At 39.3% G+C, this 22,449-nt stretch overlaps 1 protein-coding gene across 1 annotated transcript; it reads right to left on the bottom strand.

The window, feature by feature from the left end:
- Positions 1–6,020: 6,020 nt before the first annotated feature.
- LOC149008844 (alpha/beta-Hydrolases superfamily protein) lies at positions 6,021–18,642 on the bottom strand. The gene is made up of 8 exons (XM_089161184.1): positions 18,230–18,642; positions 8,207–8,318; positions 8,002–8,095; positions 7,715–7,892; positions 7,572–7,641; positions 7,179–7,490; positions 6,498–6,559; positions 6,021–6,286 (listed from the first exon to the last, which is right to left on the bottom strand). The coding sequence occupies exons 1-6, from the start codon at positions 18,640–18,642 to the stop codon at positions 7,182–7,184; spliced, it is 1,176 nt and encodes a 391-aa protein (XP_089017310.1). The 3' UTR covers positions 6,021–6,286; positions 6,498–6,559; positions 7,179–7,181.
- Positions 18,643–22,449: the final 3,807 nt, after the last annotated feature.

Below are 22,449 nucleotides of genomic sequence, written 5' to 3'. Positions count from 1 at the left end.
AAACCCCATGTTTAGCTTTTTGAGGCTGCGTTTGGGAATCCGGATCTTCTCCCCGTGGCTTCCTGACCACAAATATCAGTGGGTTCCACTGGTTCAAAATTATTTTTTTTTTAATTTTTTTCAAAAAGTGTTTTTCACCGTGGCCCTACTGATGTTTGTGGTCAGAAAGCGTGGGGGGAGCACAAAACCGTACGGGTCGCTGATCCGGACTCCTGCGTTTGTGTGCAAAGGTGGGGTGGGAAAAAAGGAATAAGAAAAACAAATATGTGGATTCCATATATAGTGGGGTGAGGAAGAAGGAAAAGAAAAGAAATGATTTTGTTGAAAAGTAATATTGGTGGGTTTTACTTTTTATTTTTTCAAAAATTTTCACAAAATCCTACTAAATTTGTGGTGTTTTAAAATGGTTTAGAATGGGAAAGTTGGGGTGCCACATCACCAGTCTCACTTTCCCATCCAAAATAACCAAATAATCTACAATTTTAGAATTGAAGGAAAAAATAAGAAATCCACACTTTTTTGAAGAAATTTTCCACTATTTTTTCCCACCACACCTTTATTCCAACAAACAAACGCAGCTTAAGCGAACTAATAATAAAAGTGAATTGGTAATAATTTGCTACGTTTGTTTTTAAAACTGGAACTGAAAAAAAATGTGGGTTTTATGTGTAATGAGAAGAGAGATGGAAAAGAAAAGGATTTGGTCGAAAAGTGTTAAATATGGATTTTAGTTTTTAGTTTTTTACACTGTTTTATAAAATTTCACATATTTTGTATCCTTTGAAAAGGTATGGGGTGAAAAAGTTAGTATATATTTCATCGCTTTGAGATTTAATGAAAAAATTTGTTTTTTTTAAAACTTTTTCTTACCCCACCTTTATTTCAATAAACAAACGCAGCCTGTTTTAATTGAGTGGGAAAAAATGAGTTGGGTTAGGGAACATGGACAATGAGTGAATGAACTAAAGGAACTGGTGGTCCTGGTAGGCTGCTACAGCACATATTCTTTGTAATTTATTCTTGCACTTCGTCATTGATGGACCTTCAAAGGTTTCCCGTGGGGTTAGTGGAGGGATATTTATTTTGCTGATGATTTTGATTGGATTTGCCCTGCTTTAATACATGCTTGAAAGAAACCGGATTTTTATTTGCTGCAGCGATGGCAACTAGGTGATTTTATTAAGATGATACCACATGTTGCCATCTGTGATTCATTAAAACGATGTCAGACGTACAAAAACAAATTTAAAGGTGGTAAAAGAAATTGCAGGGGTTTAAACATAGGCCAAAGTGTAAATGAACGGACGTGTGAATAGATTAGATGGACGGCTCTAAATATTTACTGTCAAGATTTGTTAAACTAAATCTGGATCATCCAATAAAATACCTATTTTTCCTCCCTTTATTGATGGGTTAGTTAGGTTTAACCTAATATCATAAGTTGTGGATTCTCGTTGGCGGTAACATCTCTTTCTTCTTCCTTTGTGTCATTGAAACTTGTGTTCATTAAGCTTGGAGTTCGTCACCGAAAATCCTATGATTCCAGTAGTTCTTTTGTTGTCGTCTCAAAGAAGTGAAAAAGAAATCTCGTTTCACAGGTACCTCATTTTCTCTCATCTCACTCGTAAACCTTCTTGATGATAGAATATCGAATCTCTAATCCTACTCACATCCTTTTCTCTTGTCTCACTCGCAAATCCTCTTGATGTTTCTCACAACAATAATCGCTGCTTTCCTATTTGGGATTATCAACTATCTCTGCTAAATTATCTCTCCATTGTCGTGATACGGGAAAAATATGAAGAAACCAGGTTCACCCTCGGTTCAACCAGTGACCCCGGTCGGGAACGATCTGACCGCTTTAGGTCCGAACGAACAGGGTTTGAAGATAGCGTGCTAAGGAAGAAACCTTGCACGTTCAGTAGGCGGGCACACGCCTAGGAATTTCGGGATGGATAACCCACCAAGAGATGGTTATTAGCGCAGTAGAGTGCAAACGGGGGTAACTCCCTCACCCGCAACAAAGGACCGCGTAATCAAGGGAAGTTGTCCATCCCCCCACGATTGGGTTTAACCGTAAAGATCCGATGGCTACCAGAAGAAGGCTCGACCGAGTTCGACGGACAGGATTAGAAGGTAAATACTATATAAATCATAACCTATGTACGAAGAAGGTAAGTGAATCGTATTCCCAGTAATCGTATCCATACTTTTGCCTTGCAGTAGCCAAAGCCTTTGTGATCAGTTCATTAACTGACTTAGCCTTTGGAGGTGGCCTCCCGAACCTCACGGTTGGGCCACATCTGAAAATTGTTTTGCAGGTCATTCATTAGTGATCTAAGGGCTGAGCAAATTTTAGACGCATCAGTCGCGCATCCCATTATTCTCCAGGGAATTCTTTAGATATTTCTCTGTTCTCTTAAAATTTTTTTTTCCCATTCATGATTTTCTATGGTAAGGAAATGTGTGGTGAAAAATATCTCATGTGAAGAAATTATGATATGGAGCCTTTTAGTGTGAAATTTGTGATTTCGTATATGCATATTAGATATTTATATGGTTGATTAAGAGAGTTATTTTGCTGGTTATAAGGAATAAAGGAAGAAATAGAGAATGAATAGAGGAAGAAGACAGAGACACAGCGTTGTTTTTCTTCTTTTCTTTTTGAAAATTTAACTGGTGATAAAAGGTTAACTTAATTAACTCATAAATAAGGAAGAAAAATAATAATTTTATTGGACGATTCAGATTTAATTAATAAATCTAATGTTACATATTCACACCTGGTTCAACTATCACCTTTCCTTAAATATAAATTAGATTTATTTATTTATTTTTTCCGGTACAAAAACGGGCTAAACAACCTTAAAAAAAAAAAAACTCGCTGGAGTTTGACCGTCCTCTCTTTTCCTTTCTGACTCCGAGGGAGACTTAACGAGAGGAGAGCTCTGCGGAGTAATTGATCGGAAAGGCGATGTAACATTGAGAATTTGTGTCCTTTGTAATGCGGTGGAAGATATTCTCAAGCTTTTCGCAGGAACAAAGCGTCTGTTCCAACTCCTCGAAGAAAATCTATTCTCGTTCTGGATTTGTTTCTTTTTTACAAAAAGTTTTCTGACTTCTCTCTTTAAATCTTCTATCTGTTCCAAATTTCCAATGACTACTTCAGGCTTCTCTCTGTGGGAGGCCTCGTCTCCAATTGGATTTTGGTTTAAAAAATATTAGAACTATATTTTCGTAGTTTTGTTTTAAAATTCTTGCGCGATTCTTATCTCACCGCTATGGGACTCATTTGAACGTAAAATATCGATCTAAGGATTTTGACAATTCGACATCTATAAGAAAACCTAATTTATCATTTTTTTTAATCCACATTGGATGGAGCTAATGATATATTGATTATATATAATATTAATTAATTAATATTAAATGTCTTAATAGGACATGGGACTTAAAATGGGTCGTGGATTATGATCCAAAAAATCTATTTTGGGTTTTGTTAGGAGGAGGTGACTGTACCATTAGTCACAATTTTTATATAGGCGTCCATTCGAGTTTAGGAGTATATACGAGAAATTAAAAACTAGGGTTTGCTCTCTAGTTTTCTGAGTAGAAAGATTTTTTTTTTTTTAAGTGAAAAAATTCTTGTTTTTGCTTAATTTCTTTTCTTCCTTTGTTGTAGAATCTATTGGAGTACTAGCCTTTAAATCTACAGGAATTATTGTATCTTGGAGGTGAGGGCATTAAGGTCCAATCCGGTCTACACTTAAGGGGGCGTTCAAATACTTTAAGAAAAAGTTTTATTTGTACGCTTCAACTCTTCCTATTTGAGTTCGTGTTGTTCTATTTTCGCTTCTTCTGTTTCATACGGCCATATGGGTAAGTGCTTTTGACATATTATATTATTTTATGATTCTATATCTTATTACTTGATATTGATATGTCTTATACTGCGATTTTTATCAGCTTCAGTTTCAGTATCCTCCTGTTTCATCCAGTGCACCATTGGATGATTGACAAGTGTTATATTCTTATCTTAGGGCCAGCAGTTTTCCAATCCTTAACCATGGTTTCCTCCTCTCTCGGCTCTCCTCTCTTTTACCTTCTCCATCTTCAGTTCCGGCGGCACCAACCTCACACTATTTCATTTCTCATTCTCTTTAGCCTTCGGCTATAGATTCCTTCATTGTCTTTCTCTCATCGTGACAGTGCAAACTGTTTCCAAAACCTTTCCTAAGTCCCCTTCTTCCAACATCCCAGCTTTGCCCTAAAGTTTCAAATTCTTCATTTCTGAAAAAAAGTTCTCAGGTCAGAACCGTTTTTCTACCACTTTCTAAACTAATTTTCCGTAAATTTTCATTACTAATTTTTTCGCAACATTGAGAGCAAAACCTATGCCCATTACCTTACCACTGCAAGTTCCATATGCGACAGAGAGTTTGATGGAGAAACTGAACTGGAAACAATCAAGGTTGAGATATTTCAAGAAACCGATGAAAATGAAGAAATTCCAACACTTTTTTATTATTTTACTTTTCTGAATAATGTAATTGGGGGTAAGGAGATAGATTCGATATTTCCATTTGTAATTCCTCGGATGAAATTGCATAGCTGATTTTGTTTGAAACTTAAAGAGTTATTCCTCTGGGTTTTCACTTTTCTATTGAAGGATTTTCTTGAGCTTAAGAATCAACTCCTCTTCTTTGCCATTCCATCTTTATTCGAACTATCCAAAACGCAAGAAGAAGAAGAATAAAATCATGTAGGTGTTTGTTCTTCTTCCATGATCATCCATGCGGTGGTAGTGAGGTTGCTTCTGCTGGAGCCAATGAAAGAGGTCACAGTCGTGTGAAGAGAAAAAACTAGTTGAAGGTATGAAAGGAAAGTGGTTAAGGATTAGAAAAATGTTAACCCTTGGATAAGAATAAGACACCTTAACCATCCAACGGTGCACTAGATGAAACTGGAGCATATTGGAACGGGAGCTGATAAAAATCTGTCCAACTGTACTTTTGGTATTCTGATTCTAACATCTCCTTCCGGTGCTTGTCCATTTTCTCTTTGCATTCCATAAGGCTGCATTTTTGTTGGAATAAAGGTAAGGTAGGAAAAAAAGGAGAAATATGTGTTGTAGCAGGAAAAACAAAAAGTAAGACCCACAATTAACATTTTTTCACAAAATCCTTTCATTTCCTTTCTTTCTTCCTCACCCCAATGTACATGGAGCCCACTTTTTTTTTTTTTTTCTTTTCCTATCCCTCTTTTCAGGAAGAGTTGCTACTTATAAGTCTTTGGTATATTCTTCTAGGAAGAGTTGCCGGCAGACGTTTTATCTCCTCCATGTTGGTGTTGAGATCTTGCTGAACTAGATCCTTCTCGCCAAAAACACAAGAATGTAACTCTCTTTCACTACTAAGATCGACAGTTAGCATATCCACTGATTCTTGCAAGTAACCATTCTCTCGAATTAGTTCGTCCTTTACTACCTCAATCTCCTCCCTCTCCTTGAGTGCACCTTTTGTCTCTCTTCAATTCTTGATACTTCTGCTCCACTTCTTTGTCAAAATTCATCGTGTTCCATCTGCAAACGTCCACTCTCTTCTTGAGCCCTCACAGTTAAGCTCAACCGGCCAGCCTCCTCTTGTTTCTGAATGAGACTGTCTTGGCCTTCATTCTAACTACGAATCTTCGTAATCTGATCGCTCTCTCTGCTGCTCTACCACCTTCATCTCTGTTGTCTCCAGTGCGTTCTCCTTGTCATTAACTTTCTCCTCCGTCTCAGCATTAAAAATAACAGTGAGATCTCATACCTGCACGTGCTACATGAAGCTCCCATGTTGAAACTTGAAACTGTCAAGGGTGTGGCAACCCTTGAGAAGACAATATCTACAAAGGTTTTGTAGGTCAATAAGGCCAAGTTTGGTTTTATGTAACGCTTCGCTCTCCAAGATGAGAAATATGGCCATTAATTAGCTCAAGAATAAGTTTTATTTAGGTAGTTGAAGCAGTCGAGATAGATAGACGAGTAAAAATTTATAACATTAAACCCAAACTTTTAGAGTGTTAATCAACAAAAGTTTATTTTTAAATTGTAATAAACTGGAACATTTTCATTGTTCTAAAATTTTCTGAATAAAAACATCAACTATTACATTTAATCATCAGTTACACAATTATTTAAAGACAAGTAAAAACAATTCTTTATCTTTAACAAATAATATATGAATAAATTTCATTAGCAAGTAAGGTTCCTTTGTCTCACGATCCAATTCCTCAAGATCATGACCTACATATTCATCATTTGGAGAAAAATAATGGGGTAAATTTTGAGAAACTTATCAAAATTAAATCCACTAAGATATTAACATGTTCAAAATATTGTATCAAAAGCCAACCGTTTAACACAATGAAAATTTTGAATTTTCCAAATAAAACTAAAAATTTACAAGAGGAGGAAAGTGAAAGTAGAACACAAATAGATGAACGATGTCTATTACCTCCGGAGACGATACCGCATAGAGGACACTTGGTGAGAACTCATTTCCATTCTGTGAATTTGCTGCGTGACAATACGGAATGAATCAGCCTTTGGGGCCAACATAGACTATTGTACCGATAAAACATCATACATGTAGTAAAGGATATCAAAAACTATCAAAAACATTGAATTAGTCTAGAAGATTTGTATTCCCTCATGTTGGAGCAATCATAATGCACAAAACGGGCAACCTGGAACCATTGCATCTTTTCACAACGTTTTATCTAACCACTTATCAGCTATTGTATAACCTATAGTAGGCACACGTAAAGAAGTCTCATAGGTGATGAACAGCCAAAACATTGAATTGGTCTGAACATTTGCATTCCATCGTATAGTTGGACAATATAGGCAATATAGAAACCACTAGAAAATCTGACTGTTAAGGGAATTTCTATGCTAAAATATTCTCTCATGATAACAAAACTGAGTCATCCAGTGTGATTGAGATTTTGATGAACAAATATCTAAAGCAGCTGCTAGTTGGATCATTAGCAACAAACACCCAGATAAAAGAGCTCATTAAGAAAGAAGAAAATAAGGAAGTTGTTACTATTGCTATGACTATGACATAATTGGTTCTACATAAAAATGATGCCTCTAGAAAGAATGTAGCAACTTTTCAAAACACAAAGCTTACTCATCAAGTTGGAAGAGTGGCCAACCAAGGTAGCAGCTTTTGATGGACAAGATCAGGCCTATCATCATGAGGGCAATGCCCTACTTGTTCCAGCACACACAGGCTCACGTTTGGCAAACTAGAAGGCAAGGAAGAGAAGTATTTCCCTATCGGCCCATCCAGAGGAGTAAATGGATCTTGATCACCCCATAAAACCAAAACAGGAGAAGAGATTCTTGGCATTAACTGCACTGGAGTTGGTCCAGGCGGACCTGTCACAATAGAAATGAATGCATCAAGTGCACCATCATCATCAGCCGGTCTTTTGATTATCTGCATTTTCAAGAAACACTAAAGCATTTAGTCACTATGATAACTCACTCAATATGATATTAAAGCAAAGTATAAATTTACCTCCACCAGATCTTCATCAACAGATTCCTTGTTTCCATATACAGACAATAAGATGTTCCTCAGATTCCCTCTGTACCAGTAGAAGCATGAGATTTAGGCATCCCACCTCTAGGCCTAGGGTAGAACAAGATATAACCGCTTACCTCTGCTTAACACGTTCAAAGATTGTTGATGCAACGCCTTTTTGCTTCAATAATAAGTCAAACAACCAAAGCAAAGGCAATAAAAGTCTGATTCTCCAATCATCAACAATTGCTTTATTATTCATGCCACCTGCGCAATTTAACAGTACAAGCCCTCGAACTAGACTATGCCTTGATTCTGATTACAGAAAAGAAACACAAGCAAATAACATAGATTTCAAGAATAATGAGCAGTTCAAGAAGAAAAGTGCAATTTTTTCTCCTTGGCCAGATACTTTTGGAGATACCTGTGGCAGCTATGAGACAAGCAAGGCTTCCAACAGAATTTCCTATCAGCACAGCTGGATTCTGAATGACTTCATCCAAGAAATCCAGGATCAGCTGTTCACAGTGAAGAGGTGGATCAGTAGAACCGAAGAAGGAAAAAAATCAAAAGATAAAAGGCCACTTGCAAGGAGATGAAATCAACATAGGGCATAATAAATCACATACCTGAGCCCACACTTCCATTGTATAAGAAAATCCTGCTGGCTTATCCGAATCACCAAAACCAAGAAGATCGATGGCATAAACAGTGGAATTCTGAGCTAGCACCTTGATATTCCTAACAACTCCATAAAAATTAAAATAAACATAAAAAATAAAAAATAAAGGATGAACATAATCGAATGGAAAGGCGTAGAAAAGTACCACAGAAGTAGATGATAATGGGTACAAGAAGCCAAAAAATGACAATAAGAAGCACTTGATCAGGAACTTGGGTGCATTTGGGTAAAATTCACCCGCAATGGAGTGTCCGACCACGAATCAGGCGAAATAATCGAAGAAAGTTGAAGAATAAAGCTTCCAGCAGAAAACCAGACAAAATGTGCAAAAGTTGAGTGAAATCTCGACTCAACTGAGATTAGGTCCTGAAATGGTCAGACCGAAGGATAGGCCAAGCCGGGCCAACCAGGTTGTGATTGAGCCAGACAGCGTTCTGTGCCCAGCAAGCATCATAAGCAGGTGGAGCTAAAGCTAACCTTCCCTAGCACTCCGGAAAGGGTTCCAAGTCGAGCAAGGAAGGTAAGTTCGGTCATAGAGTCCAATAAGGACTCCACCATTACTTACCAACAGAACACCCCACATCGAACGATCAGAAGGTAGGTGGGAGGATCCATCGTATGACCAAGGTAATGCTCGAGCATCTATATAAACCTATCATGTGACCATTATCAGGTATGCACACTTTTAGCCATCAATCTAGTATTCAGAGCTCTACCACTTGTGTTCTACTTCTAAGCTGTGAGCATTCACTGACTTGCTCATCGGAGACGTTCCTTTGTCACCTCCGCCAAGCACGTTGATTTGCAGGTTAGTTCGGCTTGCACTGACAAACAAGTTTTTGGAGCAACAGTTTTCGGCGCTGTCTGTGGGAAACTGATTAAAAAGCCATGGTGGTACTAAGATCTGGACTGCAAGTAGGAAGCCAACAGAATGATCTTGAGACTTGTGCAACACAACAGGAGGATGTGTCTCGAGTGCAAGAACAATCTCTCCCTTGTAACGACCAACCTCCTGGCTCGTCCAACCAGAACCAAAATGTGAATATGGATAAGTAAGACAAGTTGCAAAGGAAGATTTTGGAACTTAAAGATTTGCTTACGGCCAGCATCCGTCAATAGGAGATTCCGCAAGGTCACAATCCTTTCCTCACCGAGCAGCAAAGGGATCCACCGCAGTTGCCTATTAATGGAAGGCATGAAGATAGGGAGTCAAGCAAGTTACTGGTCCACCACCTCCGCTCGACCAGTCTCCACGACTGTCTCAAAGGAATTCAAGCTAAGGGAGAAGAAAAGGTTGACAATCCAGTCCGAGCAAACCGCAAGGGAGCGTTCGTACACAATTAGGACCCTCCCGTTGATGGAGAAAGAGATGACAACCAAGGTTGTGAAAGGTCTAAGGCAGGAGGCAGTCAACCACCATTCAAGAACAAGAAAGGCATAGGCGAGCATGATGTGCCAGGAAAAGGAATCACTTATGATGAAGGGCAGTTTGAGGAACTAGATGAAAAATTGAAGTTGAAGGACACCGAAAAGGAAGACCCATATTCCGTCCTTAATCTCGACCATTCGTCCAAGCTATCTTAAAAGCCGACATGCCTTAGAGTTTTAAATACCTGACCTTCACGATGTTAGACAATACTCAAGATTAAAGGCAGCATATCATGTACTACAAGTCAGTGATGTCTTCGTACAAGAACAAGAAGCTAACTTTGTGTCGAACTTTTCCAGCCTCATTGACTGTTCCGGCATCCCATTGGTTCTTAAGGTCGAAGGATGGGTTGATCTAAAATTTCAACCAGCTTAGTCGAGTCTTCTTATGACACTTCCAGAGCTACATAAATACCAAGAAGAGAGAGGATATTCACTTTTCAGTAAAGCAAGGCCACTCAAGGTTGATCAGAGATTTTGTCTGGAGATTCAATAACTTGACCATCTAGATGGAAAATTTAGATGAGAAGATAGCTTTTCATGCTCGGTACCAAGGCATCACTCATCCCTGTATATTGGAGAATCTCATGCATGACATGCCAGAGACATACTCAAAACCTACTCGACCACTACCACAAGCAAGCATTGATGATTAAAGCAATGGAATCTAGAAGAGAAAAGAAAGAGCTTGCTAAGGAGACTAGAGCTCGCAAAGATAAGCCCATGCAAAACAAGAGTTCGGCTGGAACCATTGATAGGAGCATTAAGACCGAGCCCAAAAAGCAATCCCCAGAGAAAACTTTAACACCCCTCAATAAAATTCCGTCACAAATTCTGATGCAGATCAAGGGTCAAGGCCTTCTCAAATGGCCGAGCAAGCAATAGTCTAGACCTGAAGAACGGGATAAAAGTATTGTGACTTTAATATAGATCATGGTCATTGGACTAGCAATTGTAGACAACTTAAGGCAAAGATAAAAAAGCTTATATAACAAGGACCCTTGTAAAAACATGTTTGGAACAATAAACAAGAGGGTGCTCAATCACCACCCAAAGACTGAAAACGAGCAAGGTCGACTAGTAGAGAAAGACATTGAAGCCCAGGCAGAGGTCAACCAAGGTCCAAAGGAGACGATGATTGCAAGAAGAGGCAGACTCCAATCTATACCATGCTCAGTGGTCCAACTGAGGAATCTGTCAAGCCAGCAACAAGAAAAGCCCGGTATGTGGGCAACACTGAGGTCGAGAGGTCAAAATATAGAGTAACAACAGAGCCCATCACTTTCTCTCGAAGAGATATGCAAGATATCAAGACCCGCATGATGATGCACTAGTAATTAAGGTAATATTGGCCAGCCGCAAAGTTCATAAGGTCCTGGTTGACACTTGCTCATTAGCAGACATTCTTCCAATGGAGGCTTTCTGGAAGCTCAAATTAAATGAAAAGATGCTTGTCCCATGTGGTGCCTGGTTATATGGATTCACAGGATCCTCTACGAAGGCTAAGGGAACAATTCGATTGGATCTAAAAATTGGCGAACACCCTCATGATACGGTCATTCAATCAACCTTCATGGTGGTAAGAGATCTATCAGCATATAACGTCATCATTGGTCAACCAACTCTCATTGCCTTAGTAGTAGTGGTATCTCCTAAGCATATGAAGATGAAGTTCCTGACAGAGAACGGGATCGCTGAATGTTGTTTCGACCAGAAGGCTTCTCGACAATGTTATGTACTTATATGAACTATTATGAAGAAAAGAGTCAAAACAAGCTCCTCAATGACAGAGGAAGTTAGGGATGATCAGGACGAGCAAATATTGAAGGCCTGAAAGCTAGCATAAGATCTGATTGATGAAGTTAGAGACAAAGCGCAATAACGCCTAGAGGAGTACCAACAACACATTGCAATTTATTAAAATGCCAAAGTACAGATGAGACAATATTCTCCAGGTGACCTGATTCTGCGCCGAACAACAACCACAGATCCGACCAAGGAAAACTTGCACCAAACTAGGAAGGCCCAGACATAGTCATCTACCAAATCAAACCAACCACATATCATTTACATGACTCGAAGACCAAACAAGAGATTCCTCAATCTTGGAACTCGAGCAACCTCAAAAAGTATTACCAATCAAATAAACGCCCTCCAATCTTTATTTTTCCAAGTTTTCCCCCTGATAGCTCGCATAGCAGCGTTATAAAAGGTTATCCCCTAATTTTGATCTTTGATGAACTAATTGCTTTAGTCAATTCAAAGGTGTTTACACTGCAAATCCTAAGTTTTATCTCCACTTGGTTGATTCAGTCACCGTCTTTAACCGACCAAGTAGCAACTGCTCAAAAATCAAACACAAACAACTACATATGGGCGAGAAAAGTCCTCGTCCTCAAAAAGCATGAAGCATCTGGGAAAGGTACCCAAGCAAGCATGGAATTCAAGTTACCATGCTTGCGGGGCTGGAGAATAGGGGTCTTAAGCAATAAACCATAATACCTTGAATCCACAAATTCAAGTCCATAAGGTCAAGCAAGAGACTTAGGCCACTCGATATATGCCAGGGGACCCAGCAAATATCCGACCAAATTAGTGAAAAGCCAATTAGCAAGCACAAAGAGCGAACACTGTAAGACGGAAAAATTTTACCAATTTATAGTTACAGTCACTACAATTAAAGCAACTCGAGTTATAATCAAACTAGGCAAAAAAGCGTTGTAAACACTGAGAAACAAATTCTTATAACATTATAAGTATCCAAAAGTCAAAAGATAAAAAGTGCTCGGTCGACATCGAGTATAGTAACTTAAGAAAAAAGGGAAGATTCCATCAACCCTGCTCTTTGATATGCTCGACTTGCTGGTCCCTCACAGTTTGCTCCAATCCATGGTCTCCTCTTCCCCTACATCATCAGCTTCCTCAACTTGCTTGTCAGTATCGTCCCCTTGGTCGTCCCTTACGCTTGATGAAGTACCAACCTGCGATCCCTCCTCAGGGGCCGGCTCCCAATAGGAATCAAGGAAATCTCGTACATCAACTTCCTTTGGCACAGGGAAAGGAGCACGACTGACCGCCTAGGTAGGGTGAGGAATCTTGAGATCATTGTAGATGGTCGGGTCTATGAAGTAACTTCTCAAGGTCGAGCCTATAAAACTCTCTGATGATCCCCTGAAAAAGCAGATCGCCGGCCATAATTGAAACCTGGAGCGAACACTTTGGACATGAAAGCCATACACTTCGCCGTCTGAACCCAACAACAAATGACCTCATGACGTAGCTTGTTTGGGAGATCCTTGAAGGTAGCCAAAGATCTCCAAGCAAGTTCCTCTTTCAGCTCTTCTACTTCTCTCCACGCTGCCAACCGTTGCTTGACCGTTGCTTTTAACTCCTTAGTTTTCTCTACCAAGGCTCTCTCCTTCTCCTACAACTCCAACTGTTATCTCATCACCTAATCCTTGGCCACCTTAGATCGATCTTCCAGTGAAGCACCATGTCCTACCAGCTCAGCCTCCCTATGGATTAACTAGTCGTTGGTCAAGCAAAGGGTAACCAGTTGAGTTTCTTCATCTTTCACGCTGGTGGTTAGGCGGTGCACGACCAAGTGATCCTTGCGGGGGTGGCCTCCATGCTCCTGCCCAAAGCTTGAGTCAAGCCACAGAGCAATCTAAGAATTATAGGCAAGTCAGTTAGAAGCTTGTTAAGTTCGTGAATTTAAAATGAAAAAGTATTTCCAACTTACTTGGTCGTTACATTATAGGTCCTTTGAGACCCAATCCCACTCAAAAATTGATGGTCGGCAGGCAACAAGACGCCCGAGAGTGGAACCCGAGCAACAACAGTTCCATTCTATTAACAATCACATACGATTTTGAATCAATGACCAAGGGGGGCGATGTATGGGGAGGTCGGAGGATTTAGTTGCATGAGGACTTGTGAGTAGGACTAGGAGGCAATAGGCAAGGGAGCTCAGAGACTTCTTGTTGTGGTAGGGAAGGATGATCGGTCTACCTCTTCTTCTCTAGAAGGGGAGGGCAGTCTTTCAGGGCTTTTAACGAATTCCCCCTCTTCCATACCTTAGGCGCTTGGCTAAGAGGACGGGCTTGTTTGGTCCAGCAACGGGTTTCAGCTACCTTTATTTCCTCATTCGCCTGCCTAGCACACTCCACTGGATTAAGCAACACTAGAGTTGAAGGCAAAATTCCTACCAAGGTCAAATAAGAAAAAATTCATGAAGTTTAAAAGCTAAAGGCAACATAACTCTAAAGAAGGACTCACCAGGAAGAAATCCCCAGTGACAAAAAACGTTGGTGTATTCTGGACAATGGCCATTAACAGCAAATAGGTTCTTGTCCTTGGTTGACAGACTAAGGATCCGCCCCTTGGCATTCTATAGCATCGCTCAAATCTAAAAAGCCATTGGACCCCTTGGCCAGTCCAAGGGTCCAAGAAGGTGGGAAAAGAGGGTTGGTTTAGTGGATCGACAAAAAAGAATTTTAGGCGCCACAGCTTAGTGGGTGTGTCGTTCCCCACGAAGTTCCCCTTCTAGCCACCTTAGGAGGATGTACTCTTGATATAAAAACCACCCCTCAAGCTCCCATTTATTGGCCAAAAAGAAATGCAACAAGAGTGACAAGGATGGTCTCACTCTAACGTCCTTTCCCTGGCAGACCCCTTAGAAACAAATCACATTCTGCCAATTGTTCAGGGCTAGCATCCCCGAACACACTTCAAAGTGGTTAAGGATTTCGATGAAGAGCGATTGGACCAGGAGTCAAAAATCGCTCTTAAGGGCATCCTTATAAATAACAAATTCCCCTAGTTAGGGCATTCAAGCTAATTCGTGGCTATTCAGGACATGTAGGATGTAATTAGGGGGTATCTTGTACTTCTCCCTAAGATACTCTAGTCGGTCCTCAATCATTTGGGAAGGTTGGAAAGTGGGACTAGAAGTGGACGGATCATAATCTATGTGGTCGGGAGTAAGGTCTTTATCTTGTTTGGCCACGTACTCCTCAGGAGTCAGGAGTGAGACTATCTCTTCATCTCTTTCTTTCTGCATTAGACCTCGCCCAAGCACTCATGTTAGACTTACCCCAGCTACTTCATGTAATGGTCGAGAATGCGAGTCATCCTCAATTTTTTCCCCAACATTCCCAAATGACTCTCGACCAAACACTAAAGCACTAGGTTGCTCAGACCGACCACTGAATGCCTAGTCGGTTTGATTTAGGCGATTACTTTCAGCACCACTACTGGTCAGTGAGTCAAAGTGTTATATTTCCTCAGTAAGTCTACGGGGTTTGGAAACCAAGGTTTTAAACCTTTTACCAACACCATTTCTACATCAGAGACAAGGTCAGGGGGCCAAGAAAGTCTAAAGGTTTTGAGGCGAGGGGGGGTCAATAAAAACCTAAAAGCACAGGTACGAAGGCAAAAGGCACCAAAATAAAGAAGCAGCAGGAACAACATACAACAAACAAAATCGAAACAAAGATAATAAATGTCACAGGCCCTCCGAACGATAGAAGAAAAGAAGGAGTGGATGGACCTACTTTTTCAGACGCCAAATGTAAGGATAAGGCTTGATGAAGGGTATTTGCAGAAAGACGAAACTCCAAAAGACACCTCTATATGCTTTGGTCTGCTAAACGTGCGAAGAAGAAATGGAAGGAATGAAGGAGCAAGGGGGTGTTAAACCCCTCTTAAATTCTCATCTAACAAGCCAAATAAAGGCCCTTAAACGGCCCTGATCAAGCGCCTCTTCAGATTCGCCTTGATACCCATCACACGGCTGATGTTAAAAATATCTGGATGGCTGAGATCTAATGTCCTTTCGAACTTCAAAAAAGGCACTAATCATGATGGGACATCACCCCCACATGGCACGCCTAGCGCAAAACCCAAAAAACATGCATCAGTTGGCACGTGCAATGTTCGGCTGGTCATTTGTTGCCGAGGCATGCCCGCGCATAGGCGTGATGATTCATATTTAACCGACTAAACAACGACACACCAAATAGCTCCTCGGTCCGGCAAAACAAAGTCCCAAGGCCCAAGCATCCATATGCTATGACCCGGTGACTTGGGGGTGATATGGTCGAACTAAAGGATAGCCCACGATGGGCCAACCAAGTTGCGGTTGAGCAGCATGGTGTTCAATGCCCAGCAAGCATCGTAAGCGGCTGGAGCTAAAGCCAACCTTCCCTAGCATTCCGGAAAAGGTTCCAAGTCAAGTAGGGAAGGTAAGTTCGATCATAGAGTCCAATAAGGACTCACCATTACTTAACAAGAGAACGCCCTACATCGAACAGTCAGAAGGGCGGTGGGAAGATCCATCGTACGACCAAGGTAATGCTTGAGCATCTATATAAACCTATCATGTAAACATTAACAGGTACGCACACCTTTAGCCATCAATCTAGTATTCAGAGCTCTACCACTTGTGTTCTACTTCTAAGCTGTGAGCATTCACTGACTTGATCATCAAAGGCGTTCCTTGGCCACCCCGGCCGAGCACGTTGTTTTGCATGTTAGTTCGGCTTGCACTAACGAACATGTTTTTGGAGCAATAGGTCCTTTTTAAGCTGCAGTTTGGTTCGAAACCTGGTCAAGACAACTGATATTTTAAGAGAGTCCATGTAGTTTTTTTCATTTAACACAATATCTCATCTTGCTTTTTGAGAAAATGAGATCTTGTGAATAGCCAATCTATCAAGATTTAGGAATTGGATAGGTGAATCAACCCGATGAATCTCAATTTTGGCTAATCCAACAGGTGATTCACTTCAAGAAACCCTTGAAATGACATGATGTTTTAAATTTAAGGGCCGAGTTTAGGGCAAATTGGATTAGAATCGGCAAGAACTGATTCTGATCAAAGTCCATGTTTAACTTAGGTAACAAGATCATAACAATGATAATTATTTTGAGTACAAGAATAATCAAGTGAAATACACTTTAAAGCAACAATGACGCAATTTACTCTATAAAGGAAACGAGGGTAGGTTAGGAATTTTTTTTTTTAAATCCAAAATGAGTTTTATCAATTGAAACAACCATAGGCATGCGATTAATTAGCTAAATGAAATGCATTTAAAACAATATTCCCCAACAAAAAAAATCTTACAAGCAAATTCAAGTGAACAATAGTGAATATAATAAGTGTAATCTTTCATTCAGTGACACCATTTTGCTTTGTAATATAGGTTCAATTAGTTTGATGTATATCATATCATACTCAAAAAAAATGGAATAAATAATAATTTGAGTAAATTACTTATAAAAGGGGCGGGCCTCGGTGCAAGTTCAAGGCATTGAAACAGCCTCCCAACAAAAATTGTTAATTCAAGGATTGAGACTCTAAGAGTAATAGCCAACAAGAGTAACACGGCACAATGCCTTGGTGCTTACCGTATTTTACCTCAATCATTACCCAGTGCACAATATGTGCACTTCTGTTATTTGATTAGTCACCTGTCCACTACAACCACCTCCATCACATCCACACCTTCTGCTTGATACACCTCTTCCAAAAATCCACCATGGATGCAAGCATCACTATAGCAAATAATGCAAAGTTTTCCTCATAACAAAAAGGGGTTACTTTGGCATAAAGAGAGACAACATACTGGATACGACTAGAGGCCTCATTCATAGAATGCCATTCTCCCATTACAATAATTTAGTTTTGACAACTTCCAAATTAGAGTTTGACATAGACAAGAGATTAGCCTCCTGAATCTCTGTCCTATTTGTCTTCGTTAATCCTAGATCAGTGGAGAGAGGTCGATGGACATTGAGTTCCTCCCGTATCTCCTTATGGTCAATACAAAATTCACCAAAGATTTTCCTCCCTACTGAAAATTTTAAAATATTTTAATCGAGATAATAAATCCGACACTACTTTTTTTTCGGATGATATCTCTTCTCATATCATCTTATGCCCCCTACGCAGCCGTGTGAAACATAACATTTGTTGCAACTGAAAGTTCCATATTATTCGGCAACCATGAACCATACTTCTTACCAAACAAAAAAAGAAAAAGGCAACCATACTAAGAGAGTTGTGTTTCAACTTTCAAGCATATCATCCAACATAAATAGAAGATAAAACGTGTGCTCTCAAAAAGGATGTGGTTTCTCCCTAGTAGGTCATATATTGTAATTATAAGTCGTTTAAATGGCAGAAATGTGCATATAAACTAAGCTAATCTCAAAAGGGTTCGAGTTTTTATCTCGACTAACACAGAATATCACATGCAGTTTGGAAGAAGCAGCGCTAGCGAAAACGAAAAGAGGAACGGAAAAGGCACACACATAAAAGTATATGAAATTCAGTCTTACCATTAAACAATAAATAGGAATTCCTTCAAAACATAGTTGGAAAAAGATACGACGGTTATTTGTTATAAACCGTGAACCTAATGTCGTCAAAGATTTTAAGAAAAAACAAGAAGAATATGTGAGAAACCAAAGGAAAGTAATCTTAGCTCGTAGGACATCTAAAACAACGAAGGGGTTTTGAGGACGTGAATCCAACCTACGCCAATGGGCGACAGAAGCCCCGAAGCCATGAACGAGAAGCAGAGGAGGTGCAAGGGAATGATCCACGGGTTGGATTCCGTTACTCTGAATAAGAGGAGAAGCAGGAAGGACAAAGTAATTGATGGCGTAGCCCTTCCAACGCCATTTATTACACCTCTGCTTTATTTCATTTATGCGTAATACGATGCTGCTGCTGCCCCCGTCGTCGTCCTCGCCGCCTCCTTGACTTCTAATTGGAATAGGGGACGACCGCGAGTAACTTATCACGAGACACTGATGACGGGGATACCTTGCTTTGAAGCGATATGAGGGACCAAACGGACGAGAAGCAGATGAAAGATCAACATTCGGCGTTGGTGGGAAGAACAACGTCGGCCTTGGAGGGGCAATTGCTGTACCCTTCGTCATTTGTTTATCATATCGGTTTGTTCACGGTTCAAATTATTTAAATATAGTGATTACCAAAAAAAAATTTGGTATTTAAATTAATTTGGTCCACCCACATATCTCAAAAAGTTCTGTAATTTCGGATGTGATTTTTGTAGAATTTTCTCAGGATTTTCATTTCATTATAAAACATTCTTGAACACCAATGTCCAATCATTCCATTAATGCCAATAATTAGTTTCTAGAACTTCATTACATCACCAGTCTTTTTATGTGAATACACTTCGAAAAAGTTCCACTATGATATCTTATAATCCTCTCACTTGAGCAATTGGACCTTGTTTGATAATGGAAGCGTCAGTATTGCATTTAAATCAATCCTTTGATAGTTTAGATCAATTACATTTCTTTGTAATACTTGGAAATTTATATACTTTTGCATTGCAGGACTCCCATATTTCCTTGACTGTGATGAAGTAATCCTTAATTACTAATATAAAAAATAAAATAATTAAATATAAAGGATTATCAAAGAAAGAGACAAAATAATTATTTAGATTTTTATCGTTTATATCAACATCCTTCAGTATGCACTATTACTTTCTTCTCAAAAATTTCACCCCTCGTTCCTTACACACTATTTGTTGGTAGAATTTAACGTGTGATTGGTAAAGAGTAAGCATTTCTACAAAATTCAAAATTTAGGTTTATTTATTTATGAAGTGTGCACCCATCCATTTCTTTTAAAATTCCTATCTTATAGGTGGGACTTCATGAAAAAAAAAATGGAAATAATATATATTATTTTAATTATCATATGATCCACGTTTTTTTCTTTTTCACCAAACATTTTCCTTTTCTTTAATGTTCCTCCATTCCCATTACCGGTGGTTTCCACATGTCTATCTTTATCACTTGTTTTTCTCTTTCAAACAAAGGGTAAGTGGCATTGATTATTATTAATTAAGCAACCTTTTAATTGTACCATGATTACTATCAAAGTATTATTTTAATTTTTTTTTGGGTAAAAGGGTGCTTTATATTAAACTGTGAAAAATAAGAAAGAGATTACATTCTTTAATAGTGTTTTCTGTCAGCATCTTGGCTAGTAAGAATATCCAGTCCTGGAGGAAAATCGCTAGAGCATAGGCGAGTCTCCACAATAGAGCTAACATAGCTAGCTTAAAAAAAGAACAGATAGGGGGTGTCAATTTGCAGCATGAACTGTTCAAATAGAACCGCACCGATCTGTTATAGCCCAAACCGAACCTTAATGGGTTGTGTTTGGGCTAAGAAGAGCAGAGCGCACCAGATCAAGTGGAAGGCAAGGGATTCCCAATCCAAGAATATTCAGCAATAGTTTTCATGTTACATGCTTGATGCAGCCTTACCCTTGAAAACAACAACAAAAGCCGATACATAAATCATAACTAATTGATGCGTTCAAAATCTGCTCAACCCTTTAATCACTGATGAATGACCTACAAAATAACGTCAGATGTGGCCCGACCGTGGGAGTCGGGATGCCACATCCGAAGGCTAAGTCAGTTAAGGAATTGATCACAAAGCTCTAACTAGTTGCATAGCAGAAATTTGAATACGATTATACGAAATACAATCCAGTTGCCTTCTTTGTACGTAGGTTGTGGTTTATATAGTTTTTGTTTTCTAACCTCGTTCGTTGGATTCGTTCAAGCCTTCTCTTTTGTAGCCGTCGGATCTTTACAGTTATACCTCTTTCGTGGAGTAGTGGATAACTTCCCTTAATCACACGATCATTTGTTGAGGGCGTGGTAGTTACCCCGTTTTGCACGATCGCCCACTTCTGTGAATGTTAATAACCGCCATTTGGTGGATTATTTATCCTGAGTTTCCCGGACACGTGCTTGCCTTCTGGACGTGCAAGGTTCATTTCTTAACACGCTATCCTTTAACCAGGTTCATTCGAACCTGAGATGGTCGGGCCATTCCCGATCGGGGTCAATGATTGAATCGAGGGTGGATTCGATTCGATCATGATTTTCCCGTATCACGAGTCTCCCAGACCAAGCGTTCGGGAATGCTGAGGGCTTGGTTTGGTTCAAACCGAACATGAATATTTGATGAAGAATCCGAACGGTTTGACACTCGCTTGAACGTCAAGTAGCATTTATTAATGCTGTGTCATTGTTTTCCTTATACTCCAACAATGGCTCAATAAGACTTTACCCAACAACCATGGAGAACCCAATAGACGTCTATTTGTCGAGGAGGAGTGGTTGAGACCGCCCAAAGGAGATTGGTGTTTACACTTAATGCGTGTCTAGCTTATATACTACGTGATAGAGTTATGAACATCATATCATCATCATGCATCTGTTTATTTATATTGTAAATTATATGGTTATCTTATGATTTATGACGTGGAAATTGATGAATGTATGACATGAATGTTAGTTACCCTCATTGAGTTCAATGAAGTCATTCATTTATTTTTGTTTATTCTTTAGACTTCTCTACAAATTATAAAGACCCCACTTTCATTGAAGATCCTATGTCTAGTGGTTACTAGGAAGGCATAATCGGAGAAGAAGTGGATGCACATGATGCTTTTTGTTGGTGTCAGGATTGTTCCTATGGAGTCGCTTTCCATTAGATACTTGCTTATAATATCTTCCGCTGCAGACTTTAGACTTTATTTATTTATTATAACTTTGATGTTTAGCTTTTGATTGAAAGTTTTGGACAATTGTAATTATTTTATTTCAAACTTTATAATTTATTACTTGAAATTGATTTATTATCGTCATTTTAATTTTGTTATATCATGTGTTGTATGGAATTGTTACTGAACATAAGTCTTGCAGTGTATCACTCCCACGGGTATTCGGGCATGATCGGATCCGGCTGGATGAGGTGTGATAATCACCTCACTGGTTCAAACCCTCTTTCACTTCCCATACCCTAACCCATCTCTACCTTGAGCAAAACAACCTCATCGGCGCCATATCCCCTTCTTCTTTGCCATCGTCACTTTAGTTATAATAATCATAACTCCCCACCCCCTTTTGTAAGATTAGCATGTTTATTCATACCCGAAACATAAGAAATTACCTATTATTGGATTTGATGCTCGATTTAGCATCGATTGATCATTAGCTTTAAAACCCTAAGAACTAAAATTAGATAGGTTTAGTTCTATATTGACTTATGTCATTTAAGCCCGATTCTCTTATTTTCTTCATGTACTAACTGTAATATATGATGAATCGATGATCAAAAATGTTGTCTGTACTTCATGGTTACGTTTTTCTCTGATTTTTCAATGTTATCCTTTTGAGCCATTGCAAGGGCGGCAATAATTGTGGCAAAGACTTTATAGAAGAAGCCAAAATCTAGTTTGTGGTTGTAATTTTGTAGAAGTTGGAATTTAAGTTTCTCAAAATTCAAATCATAAGTTTGAAATCGATTGTGAGATTACCATGTACTTGCAGTGGTGGAGAAGAGTTGCAGCGGTGAGGCATTTCCGTTGTTGGAGTCAGAGAAGGAAGGTTGGATGGAAAAAGAATAAGAGTAAAAATGAGTTTTGCAGTGGGAAGAGAGATGTCTGCATAGACAAAGTGGAATGAGTAAGGTAAAAATGGGTTTTGCAGTAGGAAGAGAGATGTAGACAAAGTGAAGTGAGTGAGGGCATCTTGGCCATATTACACTCATAAGGATTATTCATTATTATCATCTATCTAAATTCGAGGTTTGAAAATTTTAAGGGTCATAGGGAGAAAAACTAAGTGTAGGTAATGTGTAAGTTTTGCATTTGTAGAAAGTGGGCTACCAGGAAAAACTCTAGGA

The sequence above is a fragment of the Hakea prostrata genome, chromosome 7 (assembly GCF_041222555.1).
Source record: "Hakea prostrata isolate BN-2017 chromosome 7, UWA_Hpros_2, whole genome shotgun sequence".
Taxonomy (NCBI): Eukaryota; Viridiplantae; Streptophyta; class Magnoliopsida; order Proteales; family Proteaceae; genus Hakea; species Hakea prostrata.
This window is presented reverse-complemented; position numbering and strand designations above follow the sequence as displayed.